Source organism: Rhopalosiphum padi, chromosome 1, assembly GCF_020882245.1.
Source record: "Rhopalosiphum padi isolate XX-2018 chromosome 1, ASM2088224v1, whole genome shotgun sequence".
Classification (NCBI taxonomy): Eukaryota; Metazoa; Arthropoda; class Insecta; order Hemiptera; family Aphididae; genus Rhopalosiphum; species Rhopalosiphum padi.
The window spans coordinates 61,687,373-61,704,123 of NC_083597.1; the positions used below are offsets into that span (position 1 = coordinate 61,687,373).

Genomic DNA, 16,751 nt, shown 5'->3' on the forward strand with positions numbered 1-16,751 from the left:
AATTTGTAATGAATTTATAATCAAATAGTTTTTCAAATATACATCAATAGATTTTAAAAGTATATTTTTACAAAAATAAAAGGCATTGACAAATTTACAATAGGTACCTAAATCTCTCTAGAAAATGTAGTTTTTTATAAACTACACCGATGAAAAGTTTAAATCAAAAAAATAATGGACATTTTGAGTAAACGCGTACGCCGTTTACAAACGTGAAAAGCAACAGTTAACAGATATACAGCTTTTGATTCTAATCTGTTTTTAAATTGCGGGACGCATATATTATTATGTATGTTACCGATATTATAATTAACTTAGTTTTAACCTTAATAGTGCAAACCAACGTGTACTTTTATTATTATAATTTATAATAATAAAATATGGTCGTGTTACGTATGATGTCGGATATAAATTGTATAACACAACACATTCGCGATCCGAATATAAATTAGATATCAAGTATTCAAGTATCAACTATCAAGAGTCAAGACCGACCACCGCGACCTACTGGTTTCGAGTTTCTGTCTTCCGGTCCGTAAATCCGTAAAAGACGTGTGGCGGCGTTACGGCGGTCGTACGCGTAACACGTGTCACCGAGCAAAATAATATTCCCCGCAGGTAAACGCACTGTGCGTGCGGGCGCGCGTCATGTTTGTCGCACTGGCTGGCCCTTGCCGGTCCCCTTCACTCTCCCCGCGACCCCCAAAAGGTCTACTGCGACGTCACGACGGCGATGCTATATTCCAGCGGCGCCGATCCATGTGACGCGGTCGTTCGAATCGGTGGGTATGACGGTGCGCGTCGCGAGGTTCGCGGTGTAACGTGCTGCCGGGCGGCCGCGGTGCTCTGGCGTGCTGCACACACACGCACGCGCGTTCCCGCATACGTGTTTACTATTATTATTATATAGTATTTTCACGACCACGTCTGAGCCGGAACGCCCGGAGCAGGAGTACCCGAGTACACTTTCTGTTTACACGTTCAGGCGTTAGTACGTCGGTTCATCAGTCGCCGCAGTCGCAGTCTCTTCTCGTACACACACACGTAAACACATGCGTGCGTGCGCGACTGGCAGCGGCACGTTAATTTAGCATTTCGGCTCCCGTGCAAATCACAATTCACAATAATACATTATTCAGCAGTCGGAAGACTACAATCGGCAGTGTTTTTGTCGTACTCCGTTCACGCGTCCCGTTTTCAACTCGGTTTTCGGTTAGCTTGCAATAAAGCTAAGCGGCCGATTCACACCCCTGTTTGCTCCGCGTCGCCACTCGTCGTCCTACACGTCCCGCCGATATCATTGGCCCTCCGCCGAACCGCGCGTGATAAATAAGTACCCATTTTACGTTATATTATTATCGCACGTCAGCAGTTCGCGCGGGAATACGACGTCGCCATGGTCCGCCTTATGATGCACCCCGAACCGTCCAACTATTCGTACGTGTTCGACTTCGAGGAGAACTTCCATTACGAATGGACGCGGCAGTGGATGACCGAAAACTGGACCAACGGGTTCTATTACTGCACCATATACGCCATGCTGGTGTTCGGGCTCCGGCGGATGATGCGCGACCGGGCCGGTTTCCGGCTCAAGGGGCTGCTGGTACTGTGGAACACCATGCTGGCCACGTTCAGCCTGGTCGGATTCGCCCGGACGGCGCCCGAGCTGTTCCGGGTGCTCAACAAATACGGCCTGCACCATTCGGTGTGCGTCACCAGGTAAGCGACTACCAGCCCACGTGCTTGGGCGTGTTATTTTTCTATTAATCACTTCATTGTTATCATTGTATCGGTTAACCTTTCTAACGTGGGCGAAACGTCATCGCTGCTTGGCGACGACCGCGACGCCGGCCTTAGTTTTCTGCGCAAAGGCCGTCGTCCGTTTTCCAGCGCCCTATCGTCGTCGCTGCTGCGTTCCCCCCGTCGTAGATAATACGACGGGCGCGTGTGTGTGAGGTAGCATTTTACGGTTCACTGATAACACGCTGCCGATTGTCTCGTTCATTCAATGTACCCATTTAATATACTACAACCTTACAATTATTGGGTTTTACATGCTTTTCTACCATCGGCTCTCATGCAAGTGAAAGGCAGTGTCTTGCCTTTGGGTCTTGGGCTGTATATTATTGACGTGTGACCGTCTGGTTTACCGACCTCAAGCTTCTGTATAAGGAATAGCTTTAAGTACGTGACTGATGACGAACACAACGTGACATAAATGTGTCAAATGCTCGAAAATACCAAAATGTAGAATAGGCTTTTTACCATTCATTTCCGTTTAGTTCAACTATAAAAGATGTGCAAGTTCGTTTTTCTAATAATAGTGCAATACTCATTAAGCCTTGTTAAAAACACGTTAGTTGGGCATATGATATTACTTATTAATAACCTCTGTCGAGGACAGTACATTTCATTGCTTATGTTAACTATGTACGTGCATATGTACACCTCGTACGTTACACGACTATATGGCTTTGGTTTCTATTTTGTGATGTTCAGTTTAATTGGTCAGAAAATAGTTTTTAGTTTTTTAAAGAAAAAAGGCTTTAGTAATTTTTTTTGTAAATGCTTTGAGATGATGAATGTTAAGAGTTTGGTGTTGAGTATTTACCGAGATATTTACTATTATTTTTATTTAAAGTTTTTTAATTTGATTGATTCGATAGTTCACAAATTATTGTATGTAATTTTTAAAACACATTTTTTTTGTTAAAAACCTAATTATACAGAGTTCACATTAAGATGTATTGTTTATTTTATTAGCATTTAATAGATAAATGAATATTATTTATTTCAACTATACCTATTGTTGGTGCAAATATTAAATTTTTTTAATTAAATAAAATATGTTCTAAACCTAATGCATTTACCTAGGTACTTATAGCTGTTTTGTATTATATGTCGTTAAAGAAAATAATTTATTTTTTATACTCTTCATATTAAGTACTTATATGTGTTGTGGTTTACCTATATTTATCATTATATGTAACATATCCAATATAAACCACTGAATAAACATATCCAATCTATTTAATATACTCTAAATGCTCTAATCATCAATTATAAGTAGGTATATTTTATATTATTACCAGTTCTGAATAATAATTTTCTGATATAGGTACATTCTTCAGATTAACCTTATTAATTATATTATTTAATCATTATAAAATAAATAATCTACCTAGTAGTTTACAATATTTTTTTGTCATTGTGTTTCTAATTTTCTTTGATTTATAAAGAAGATGTAATTATGTCTTAGAAAAATGTAATTTACATTTAAATTTAATTTAATCATAAATGATACTAATTAATTTCATATTGATCCATATAGTTACCTACTTTTATGCTCACATTATCCCACAGGAAATGTATACATTCAAACTTGAATTGAGTATTTAAAATAATTCTTTTGTGTTCATATCCTTGGATTACTGGTTAATAATTCACCTTCAAAACCATTGGTAATTAGACCATTTATTTAAAATCTTAAAACACACATTAAACGTATAAATGTTATATTCTTCTACATTTATAAATGAATACCACCTACCTAATATATTGAGAAAAGGTGTTTAATAATGTTTAAAATGATAATTTTTCAATTTTCTTACTCATCAATTTAATTCAAGCCACGTTTTTTTTTTACAAAAACAAATTTTAAATTTTGTGATAGGTTATGTGGATTTTTAATCTCTAATTTTATTGTACCTATAGTAGGTCTCTAAATAAGAAAAAAATCTAATAAAAAAAAAATTGACGTCATCAATTATTCTTTATGATAAAATAATTAGGTAATTACTATTTAATATAGGTATAATCTATATGCAATTATATCATATTTGATGCCAAATTAAGAGTCGAAGTGCATTCTGTTAGTTCTAATAAATTATTTGTAGATATTACTGTACACACCAGTGTTTATTGATCTCAGCTAATCAGGTTGATCTTTCATATTTAGTCTTAGGAAATATAGTAGGCTATAACAAGAATAAAACAGGATTTAATTTACTCATATTTGTGAATTTAATTAAGTTTAGTATCAAAATATTATTTATTAGGTATGCAATAAATAAGTTTGGTTGTCAAGATATCTAATTTATATGCAGTTGTTAGTATACATAAAGTATTAGGTTGTTACCCTGATGAAAATTCATTGGTTCGAAGAGGTAATATACCAGACAATTAAACAAATTATTTTAATCTATCTAAATTCCTATTAAATGGTGTATTTTGGCCTCTGAAAATTGTAAGTTACAATTAGCCATAATCTATCTACTTTTTCTTAATTGATTTTTTTGTTTGTAAATTTTTTTTTTCAGCTATACTATATAGCTGCTATAGCATAATTTGAACTGTTTTTGAAGAAATAAAATTGTTATTTCTGTTTTTACTTAAGAGAGAATATAAAAAAAATCATTTTACAAAAAACATACATTATTCCATCATTTCTAAAGTGATCTTTGAATTAAAACACTTAACATAACATTTAAGGCTTAACTAAAATATTTTTACCTGAACCCTAAGTAATTTAAACAAATTTTACAATTTGGTTGCTACTAAATAAAAGCTTAGCTATTTTTATTTGTAAAGATATTTCAGTATCAAATTTGTTTTTATTAAGTGAAGTATAAAATAATAATAATATTTTCGTAGTGTATGATTAGAACATATGTATTTGTCTTTTGTGATTTCGTAACGTACAATTTTATTAACTTTTTGCAGTTATGATCTACCTATGTTAGTAATAACTAATAAGTAATTAATAAGTATACAAGTAATAACTAGTAACTTATAACTAATAGCACAATTAAATTATTGAAATAGAAATTATTGTTGTTCCTCCTAATAGGACGAATACAACTCTGAATATCCTACTAATGCATGTTTTATATTTTTATAATAAATACATTTTATTTTCTAATGTATATTTTTATATTTTTGTTTTTTATGTTTTATTTATGTATTATGTATCTTAATGAATAAATAATATTGATATGATGATGTCATTATTTAGATGTAACAATGTAATTAGTAATTTCAAATTTATCTACAATTTTTATTCTCTGTAGCCAAGCTACATTCTAATAATTTCAGTTTTGTATGTATTTTACTTTATGTAAATATAACTAATGATACAATTTCAATTTCTTTTCTGGTTGGATTTCAGTATCTGTTTATAACATGTGTATAATGATATTATATACTTTAAAATATAGGGCAATAGTTTAAGTAACGTTTATCATACCTTGCTAAAATAGCCTACCACAGGCATGATTCTAAAAATACATAAATATACAACATGCTTTAAAGTGCGATGAGCATCGCTATTCATGTAATTCAAATGCAGTTAAATTAATATTCAAGTATACTTGGATAATAAATATTAACTACTGATTTAAAATCAATAGAAATTAATAATATTATTTTTTTATTTTAAAATATTATGGTACAAATTAGCAGTTTATCTGAACTTGTGTAAACATAGTTGCAGTACTTAAAACACTTTTGATTTACTAATTAAATTTTTTTAAATATTACCAATTATCATAAATATAAATTAATCTATGTATAATTTAATAAAAAAAAAGTGTATTGCAAGCAAAAATATTTTTATAGGGTACAAAAAAAGTTACATTTTAATATTTTATTGTTATCACATGTAAGTTATCAATATTAAATTATTTACCATACTTTTTTTTAGTTTGCTACTTTAATTGAAAATATTATTAGCGTTTTTGCAGAACTTATAACTAAAAGAGAAGTAGCAACGCGATCCTCTTCATGTAGTCAAGTGACAGTTTAAAAATGATAAAAAGGTTTATATAATTATAGTTTGATATAATATATAACTATATTTGGGTCAGAAAAAAAGAAAAAAGTCCATTGTTTTTTATGCAAGGAAATATGAACCTCTTAAATCTGGGCTTGTTAAATCTGCTTATAGATTTTAAAATAAGACTAGGTACTTTTAAATAATAGATCCTATTTAAGATTTTAATTTACAATTATTATACCAGTAGTACAGTCTTGGTATTTTTTGTGTTGGCAATTTGTTAGTCGATTTTTTTTCTCGATTTTAGTAATCATATTATGTCCTTATTGGATAATAATTATTGTGACGTAATATTTATCGTTCAGATTTAGGAATAATTTTTAGTACTGTTGTATATAATGAAATATTATTCATTAATTTTATCTTTATAAAATTTAAACGGTATTTACGAAATGTGTTCAATTTCAAAAGTTATTAAATATGCCTATATAATATAATATATATTATAGTTATTAATCACAAGTACCACGTGGTTAGCTATTGGACTAAATTTAAGAAATGTAATTGTTATATGGTTTTTAATTAATTTAGAATATAAATTTTACTTACTTGATAGTTAATAAATTGTTGCAATGAAAGGAATCATTCAGTAAATAGTTCGAGTGCGAAATTATTATTTAATTATGTTTCTATAGCTTTTATTTTTAGTTAAATATAATTAATCATTTCGAAGAAATTATTTTGATAATTCAATTTAATTGGCACTCAATATCTTTTACGTTTGAATTGTTTTTTAGTCATGTTATATTTTATAATTATGTAAGTACCTATTTATGGGCTAATTGTAATGGTATTATGCCATTATGGGTTTTGAATAAATTATTTAAAAAAATAGTAATTACTAGTTTTTAAAATTGAATATCCATTAGGTGTCGGCATTAGCTTTCAATAATTTTTAACAAATTTTATTATCATGGTACTTACTTACTTTTATAAGATAATATTTTGTTTTCGTAATAGCATTGTACGAATTGCACTTGCCATTTCTAAATATTAGAGGAAGCAATAATAGACAATTTGACTTGTATTATGATTCTTTCGGTAAATTCGAATCGCACACAAAAATCGGCACAAATCAGCATATATGTCGACGTGAATATTCCTATATAACTTCCTGTTTCTATAAATTGTTGACAAACAAACTGTGTATATTTATGCTTAGTGTGTGGAATTAAATTTTATTTTTTGAAAAGTTCATAATATATGTAAAAATGCGGAAGAATTCCGTTCGCAATAATTGTAATTTGTTTGATGTACTTGTGGTTCTATAACGCTATGTATACACTATACTACATAATAAGCTTAGTACCAAAAAATATATTAAATGCATCTTTTATTTATTGATTATAATATGTAGGTGATCACATATCCTAGTCAAGTTATTTGAAGTCACTGCATTATTTTATTTAACTGTTGTTTAGTATAATGTTTTGTATTATTGAGTGGTACGCTAACATATTGAAAATCTTATCTTTGAGCTTAATAAACACATTAATTGAATTTCTATGAATGAATAAATGACTCATTAATTTTTTTATATTGTTTTTATGAAACTGTTGAACTGATTTTTTTTTTTAGATAAATATACCTATTAAAATAGTTAAAACTACTTTACATTAATAATTCTTGTAAAAGAAAACAGAGAAAACGTTATAGTGAAACGAATGGTCAAATGTATATTTAAATCACATAGGAGTTTACACAATTTATCGAAAAAATATCATTAAAGATTTTGAATTACGAATAACGTCACGATAATTCCAAAGAATAAAATATTGAATTGCAGCAATGGTTGTTGCATTTCAAATGATTTAAAATTTTTTTTTACGTGTAGTCTAATACGATAAATACATAATTACAATCATGTAAGAAACAATTTTATTTGTATATATTTCACCGGTGAATCATTTTGAAATCATTCATTGTTTATTAATATAGTATTAAGCGAGGTATTAAGTATATAGATACAAATTAGAAATCGAATTATACATTTTAATGTTGTTATTGCACATGGCATAATTTCGCTGGATAATCATTAAGTTTTTTTTAAATTTTATTTTCACAGTATGTTTAATATTATGTATTTTTCATAGGTGTTACATAAAACATTGATCTTTATATTATAGTAGCTATGCTGTTAAAAATAATACCTACCTAATTATAGTATTGTTAACTTTGTACAGATAAAAGACAATTATACTTAAATTAAGTAGAATCATTAAATATTCCTCGATTCGCGTGTATTAAAATAACTTAAATATTGATAACAGGTAGTTTGGAAAATTAAGGGTAAAGAAAAATTCTCTATAATAAACCATTTCCAATTAGCAGTCATTCTATCAGTAAGTCCATACGGTCAAAACGTGGCATATCGGTACACCACGTAGTACTATAAATTATAATAATAATTAGTATACGTGCAAAGTTATAACCGTTGCAGCCTGCATTCTGTGTTAAAAGACGGTTTTCTCTTGTAGTTCATCATATTTTTTCACGTATATTTATAACAATTCAACCTTTGAGCCACATTACATGTTTTTTTTTTATTTTTAAATCGAGTGAACAGTAACGCAAAAATAGTAGTATGGTTAAGACAACGCATACTTCTTATGGTCATTGATTATACAAAAGTCAATTCTATAATAAATGTTAAAACATAAAACTAATAAAACTTAGGTGGTTTATTTTGTACAATTTATACAGTGGAGTTATACAATTTTGGTCACTCAAATTGGCAAAAAATTAAGTTTTATTGGTCAATTTCGTTTTTTTTTTTTATAGCATTTCTTAATCTTATGTTATTAACACGAAAAATAAGTAATGATTTAATCATTGTAGTTATTTGTCTAACATAGCAGCGTTTTCTTTTATTGTGTGCTAATACTTATGCGCTTTTCTCATCATGTGAAAACAAGATATTGGGTAATTCTCTAAACGGTGTTTGAACGTGTTTTTACGGTGTGAAAACCATTGGTTCTTCATTATCCCTTTAATCTTAATTTAAAGTACCTGATCATAGCTAAAGTTATTTTGACTAAATAATTTAAAAAAAAAGTATTTCCAGATACCACGATTTTAACCGATTATTTATTTTAGTTGGGTTTAAAGACGTGACATTTAAACTAATTTCGGCCATTTATTTATTTCCAGTATCTATATAGTTAAATATTATAATATTCAGAAAACTTCTCACGCAAATTATAATTAAAAAAATATTACAAAAGATTAGTCAACAATTTTTCTTTCAAGTCATTCAAGTGTTAATATAGTGTTAACTATTAATGGTGAAACTAGTTGTTGCTTTCTTAAACTATTGGGGATTAAATTATTGTTAATAATTATATTAAATTTCGAGTTTTTGTCTAAACTAAATAAACTTAAGCAAAATAAATTTAAATAAACCCATGTCATTTATGTCAAATTTCAATTCTTATTTGTTTTTACTTTTAAATTATTCCAAACCAGTTTGTAAATAGACAATCTTCCTCATATATACTTCACATCCTCATTTTCAATGATGCTTAACGGTTGGTGGATAAAAATGACGATAAAAATACTATTGTGAATTTAATCATCTGGTGTGTGACTTGACAAATTCTCAATCGTCTTATTTCTACAAGTTCGCCTGGAGGTGGTGGTAAATTTCCGTACGTACAATGTAAGTGTAGATTTTATGTTCCGTTTATAGCTATATCATGGATGACAAGGTGTCCGGGTTTTGGTCATGGGTGTTCGTACTGTCCAAACTGCCCGAACTGTGTGACACTATATTCATAGTGATGCGCAAGAAGCCGCTCATCTTCCTGCACTGGTACCATCACATCACCGTGCTGCTGTATTCGTGGTTCTCATATATGGAGTTCACGTCGTCTGCCCGGTGGTTCATCGTCATGAACTACTCGGTGCACTCTATGATGTATTCGTATTTCGCAATCAGCGCCATGGGTTACCGGTTGCCCAAATGTGTGTCTATGTTCATCACGGCCAGCCAGCTAATGCAGATGTTGGCCGGCTGCTTCATCAACTACACCACATACGGTTACCTGAAGTCGGGTGGTCAGCAATCGTGCCGGGTGTCCCAGACCAATGTTACTGTGTCGTCTTTGATGTACTTCAGTTATCTATTGCTGTTCGCTAGATTTTTCTACAACGCATACTTCAGCAAGTCTAAAAAATCGTCCAAACAACACTGACCTCCGATGACATGTGTTGTTATTATTTTAATTATTATATCTATTGGTTTTGAACGAAGTGCTATTATAAATATTATCTATGTTATTTACGAGATCAATTTGTTCTACCCCTTTAATAACAAATTAAATGGAATATCTTAGTTTTATTGTAGTTAAACTCCTAATCTGGAGCTTACGCATAAAACAGTTAAGTCCTAGACTCTTAGACCTTTAGAGATCACGCTTGAAATTTAAACTCACTATATAAATTAATAATATGCCTCATAATATGTGCATATACAGTATTCAGTTACGGCAATGGGGGACTCTTCTATCCTTCGCCCCCTTTGTAGTTTTCAAAAAACTCGCGCCTCCCTCCTATAAACTGAAACAAATGATCATCTTTTATTTTTATTTATTTTTCATTTTTTCCCTACATTGTAAAATAAAAATAATGTGATAAATAAAATTTTACTTCATTATGACTGCTTGCGCCTCCAGTAATGTTTACACGCCCCCTCCCCCCCAGGTTGGGATACACTGAGGTACGGGGTTCTGCAAAACTAAAGCGCTTTAGGTGTTTCAATTTATCTGCTTGTGACAAATAAACATCCACCATTTAGTATTTATACCAACAAAAATCTTAATAAGGACCTAACCCAATAAATTAACCAAATTATATTAAAATGTTCTTATTAATTTAAATTTTCGTACTAATCTGATGATCAAAAAAATATCTAATCTAACCTAAAGACCTACTAAATATTAAAAAAAAAAAAAACAATAATAAATTCTGCTTTGTGAAGGAATATAGTTTTTTTTACTTTTAAATTTGGTATTATTGAACATTACTATTAGGTATAATTAAACATAATTATCATTGTTTTGGGCGATGAATTGTATATATATTTCTCTTTAGTTGTTATGTTTAAGAAATTGTATTATTTTTTTTTTCTTGGACGATATTTATTTTATCAAAATTAATTTTTACTTATACCTACTAATTACTAGATAAACCAATAGGTACTTTAATTCTACGAAAAAGTTGAGTTTCAAAATAAATGACGTTATTCAGGGAATTAGAATCGTAAAAGCCATACATTTTAGTATTAAACAAATTGCATTAACCATAATGTATTTTTTTTTTTTTTTTTTTTTTTATAGTCTTAAAATTGTAATAAATTGAATGTTTTTTTTATGTATTTGTGGTAATTATACAATTTTTTACAGCAATGAATCGTAACTTTGTTAAACATTCATTTTTGTCAACATTATATTATTTATTAATGTTATTAATTTTGAAAAACTAGTTAGAGAATTATAATTATTTTATTAGGTTTTTAGTTTTTTAGTTGTTATCTTATTAGTTTGAATAATGAATATAAAACGCTTATTATATGTGTGTAATCGTATATCAATAGGTCTTGATTAATTTGAAATTTTAATATTTTACTAATGCATTTTTTAATGCATGTATAATAGGTTGGTTAAGTATATTATAATATATTGTCATAACTCATAAGTATGAATATTAAATGTACCCATATGCGAGCTAGTTCATATTAAATAGTAAATTAGTAAATGCTGCAAGGTGCTGTTGCATGTTTAATTTTACTGTATGGCTTAATATTTTTATAAAATTATTTCTATTCGATATTGTATATTTTGATAATAATATAAGTACACTAGTGAACTAAATGTACCATTTGTGGGAATTTATTTTGAATAGTCATAATCGATGATAATGTAAATCTTAATACTTCCGATATTTCTTGGTTAGATTTCGTAGCCGTCGATTTACATACTTTCTATTATATCATGGAATTATAGGTACACAATTCGAAAAATCGAGTTTGTCTAGTGTTTGTGTGGTTAAAAAAAATTTTTTTTAATCAATTTATTAATATTTTGTAAACAAAACATTCCTAATATTATACCGTCTATCGTTACAATTCATGACATATAAGATTTTCTACATTAAATCGACTTTATTAAACGAGTGTGGGTCGTGTGGGGATGCTGGTATTGAACTCTCGCTTGTTTTTAAGATTAGGCGTAGAAAAATTCCAGTTTTCGAAACGAGTATGCGTATTTGTTGTGAAATATAAACTTGTTCCGTTCGCTATTCGCGGAAATCACATCTGTGGCCCTGAGACAATGTTCCCCGGAAGTTTGCTTATAATTTCAAAAACGACGAACGTGTATCATCGAAGAAGATAATATTGTGGTTTATCGATTAGGTTTAAACGAACGCAAACACGCCCAATGTACCTACTATACTTGGCTTATTTACAAGTTGCATGGCGGACGGTGGTGTACTACGTTAATTTACACTGATCGAATAATATTATTTCTAACGTTATTGCGTGTGTTTATTATTCTGCAGTTAGTCGTATAAACACGATACTGATTATATTTTAATTTCCTTTATAATGATACATTTTTTCTTTAGTATATGTAAGTGTGCAGAACGAGAGTACTTAATGTAATGTGTTTATGAAGCGCACTTTATTATTATTGATACACACACACACACAGTATAATTTAGCTGTTTAAATGTTAAGGATATAATGTACTGTAATCAGTGTAACGATACAAAAAGCAACCTACATATTTATAAAATATAATATATCAAATATATATTATACTTAATTATGGTAAGGCTGCGGGTGAAAACATCACTGTTGGGCGGTAGATATAATATTTATGTTTATCCTTAACCACGCAATCGTGATAATAATAATAATAATTTATAACGTATTATAGTATTACTAGTGACGAGTATTGTGTCTATTAGATGCAATTGAAAAAAATTTAAAAAAAATTAAAAGTAACGTATGAGGATTGAGAGTGAAAAAAATTGAGTACTATAGTATAATCATTATACGGTAGGACAATTGGTGCCTATGTAATTTTGTATTACTGCCGTTCACGTCCGTAGCGAATATAATGACGTGCTAAATTTAATGATAGCGCCGTTGTATCGGCTATATCGACGTTCGACGCGTTTCTGGTATTAGAGTTGCGGTTTAGTTTTTTCATTTCCCTTTTGTCTAATGGAAGAATAAATAATCAGAGGATTTTTTTCAAAATTTGATGTTTTATTTTTGATAAAATTTGAACTCAAGTTGGTTGTTGTTCCATAAGTTTCAAAATTTAGATTGTTGTAGTTTTTTGTTTGCTGAATCATCATATCAAACCGTTGTAAACTGGTATTCGTTTTGTGCCAATTAAATTTGTACAGCCGTTAATTACTTTTGCCTATAATTTTAGTATTGATCAGCTACTTTTGTCAAGTATTCAAATACATATTCTAAATACCCTATAAATGGCGATTGGCGGTGATAAACACATCAGATATCGGAAGCATCACGAACAGTCGTGCGTCAATGGTTTATTGTTATCAGTGGCGATGTACAACCACAATATGAAACAGAAATCCACGTTTAATTTATTACCTTTATTATGAGATATTACCTACTTGTATGTGCGCAGGTATTAAAAATATTAGTATATAGTACTATATTATCTATCATAGTATTTTAATGTAGAGTAATTCTTTTAAAGATTTATTCACGACTTATTCTATCGAAAGTGTTAGGGTTTTTAGAAATATTTTTTTAAAATACAGTGGATCCTCTATTTAACAAATTTCTACTTAACGAAACTCTATTATACAACGAAATAATTTACGGAACCATACAATTTTCATTCAAAAACGTTCATATTTAACGAATTAATTTTGTGTTATTTTTCTATGAAAAATTTAAAAACTATAAAACTATTGTATTGTTACTTATTAACTATAAAGTATACACTCGTCAATCTGACTTCTTTTAATAAGTGTGAGCATTTTTATAGTCAGAATAGTTCAAAAGTTGTTCAACAGGTTATTAGAAAGTTCTTCGACAATAAAGAATAAAAATAATTTATAATTTACATATTTATACTTATAATATAATTTAAATATAATAATTTTGATTTTAATTAATTTAGAAATATTACATGTTAGTATTATATTATTATTTGTATATATTTTGTACACATAAAATGAGTGTTGTAAATGAAAAAAATAGTTTTTTTTTTAACAACATTTCTATTTAACGAATTGTTTCAAAGAACATTCGAGTTCGTTAAATAGAGGTTCTAATCGAAGTCTTAAAACAACATCTTGTGTTTATTTTTTTCGTTATTACATATCTTTTAAGTCAGCTTTTTTAAACTACAACATACTTTTTAGAATTTCTACATAATAATATATAAATTGAATTTCGAACAAATATCAGTAACCATAGAGTTATAAATTATAATATTTATAATATAACTATATATTTATGTTATTAATTATTTAAAATACCAAAATTTTATAAGAGTATGAAAGTTAAATGCTTGGAATAAATTGTAAAAATTAAAAATGTTAAATTTTTTTGAGATAACGAGTATTTACACAAGCAAATAATCACACTGTGTAGGTAGTGCTCAATATGATAACTGTATAATATAACAGTCATTAACACTGCATAAATACAATAATAAAATGTTCTCAAAAACCGATGTCTATAGACTATAATTATTTTATGATAATAGTTTAAATAGAAGGTTCAGAAGTGTATTTTAAAAACTGTTTTAACAGTTTTCAGTGCGCAGTATTCGCACTACTCACGGTCGGATTTTGAAGTGTATTCAAATTATCTGTGCATATAGGAAAATGCAAAACCAAACTTTGGAGTGGGAGAGGGAGCTGTAGCCACTTAAACCGTTTTAAAAAGGTTAGGCAACGCATTTTCAGAATGTATTATCTTAAATAGACTTATAAGGAGTTATACCCATCATATTTAAAAAATTGTTATTTCATAATGTATGTCTTTTTTATTAATACCAAACAAATTTTGTAAAAATGCATGGTGTGGCGTAGTGTTTGGCCTCAGTTACTTTGATGGATGTCTCGCATTTGAGAATGGTACATGTTCAAAAAACTTGCCTTACCCTAGGTGGGGCTAGGTTAATAGCAAAAAAAAAACCATCTAAAAATAATAATAAAAAATCTTATAAAACAAATAATTATTTATAGGTATATTTTTATTTAAATAATCTGACCTGACTCAACCTAACCTGTATACGATTTTTATAAGTTAAACTACCTAAAAAATATTGGTATAAATTATCTTCACTAGTAGCAATCCGAAGATACTCTTTTGAAAATGTGTTTGGTCTTCCAAATTTTGAGTGATAAAAATGGTGAATTTATATTGGTGTTCTTACCACGTGTATGAACCACAAAATATATAAGAAAATGTAAATTATTACAAATATGTCGTTTGGCTACTCGATTGGTATGAATATTTTATTTCCTTTTCTAATCGTTTTTTTTGTTCCTTCCCACTTACAGTTACGTCGAGGACGACCCGGTGTCAGGGTTCTGGTCATGGCTGTTTGTGCTGTCCAAGCTCCCCGAACTCGGTGACACGATATTTATCGTGCTTCGCAAGCAGCCGCTCATCTTCCTGCACTGGTACCATCACATCACCGTGCTGCTGTACACATGGTTCTCGTATATGGAGTTCACATCGTCCGCTCGGTGGTTCATCGTCATGAACTACTCTGTGCACTCGATGATGTACACGTATTACGCGGCACGGGCCATGGGCTACCGACCGCCTAAGCAGGTGTCCATGTTCATCACGGCCAGTCAGTTGACGCAGATGCTGGTCGGCTGCTTCATCAACTACACCACGTACGGTTATCTGAAAGCCGGCGGACCTCACTCATGCCGGGTGTCCAAGCTCAACATCACCCTGTCATCGGCTATGTACTTTAGTTACCTGTTGCTGTTCGCCCGGTTCTTCTACAACGCGTACCTCAACAAGGGTGGCCGGGTCAACTCGTCCAAAAAATCGTCCAAGCAACATTGATCTCGGACGACGGTGGTAACGTCTTCTTCTGCGGCGGCTACGGTACAGCTTCTGTTGCAAACACCGCTGCTACTGCTGTCGCCTAAACGCCGTTGCAGTGTGATGTGCCGTCATTGCTGGCCATTGATTTTCAAACACGTGCACTGATATTATTAAATACTATTATTTACGAGATTAATGAGTTGCGATAGAAGATCATTATTATTATTATTATTTATTATTATTTTTATTATTATTATCAATGAGACGAACATGTGCTAATTTTATTTTGATATTTTTTCGTGCTCGATTTCTTTATTATTTTCATCCTGTGTTTTTTTTTCCTTCTGTCTTGTTTGTTTAGGAAAACCGTTCGTTTTTATAGACGATAAATATATATATTTTTTTTTGTATTTTCTACTTAGTTTGTACTTTACTTCCACGAAGAAAAGTATCGAGTCGCTGATCGATTAACACAGCGTTGTTTTATATAGGCATTTTTGTTTGAAGTGCGTGTACCTACATAGTAGGCCAACTTAGCCTAATAAAAAAGAAAATTTTATTTTCCAAGAACTTATTTTTTTATTTCACTTGAATTATTTTGTTCCTTCTCTTTTAGTATATTTATTACAGGTTTCTCGGGATCCATCTTCACAACGACTGATCGTCTTTACTCAACCTGTAGCTGAAAGGTTGGATTATGGGTGGGCCGCAAGATTATGGCACACAGACTACAGGACTTGAGATTTTTTAGGGGCTTTTAATTTTGCACCATATATTTATAACTTTAATGTAATAATTATTAATTATAAAATATTGTGCGTTAAAGAAAATATCTGATTATTTTCTATAAAA

At 30.1% G+C, this 16,751-nt stretch overlaps 1 protein-coding gene across 2 annotated transcripts; it reads left to right on the top strand.

Annotated features, from left to right (window-relative positions):
- Window positions 1–785: 785 nt before the first annotated feature.
- On the top strand, window positions 786–16,469 carry LOC132918713 (elongation of very long chain fatty acids protein 6). Of its 2 annotated transcripts, none has more exons than XM_060980141.1 (2): window positions 786–1,719; window positions 9,522–11,707. In XM_060980141.1, the coding sequence occupies exons 1-2, from the start codon at window positions 1,397–1,399 to the stop codon at window positions 10,024–10,026; spliced, it is 828 nt and encodes a 275-aa protein (XP_060836124.1). In that variant the 5' UTR covers window positions 786–1,396; the 3' UTR covers window positions 10,027–11,707. The 2 variants fall into 2 exon arrangements, with proteins under 2 accessions (XP_060836124.1, XP_060836123.1); XM_060980140.1 differs by lacking the exon at window positions 9,522–11,707 and adding an exon at window positions 15,395–16,469 and having other exon boundaries at window positions 846–1,719.
- The last annotated feature ends 282 nt before the right edge of the window (window positions 16,470–16,751 follow it).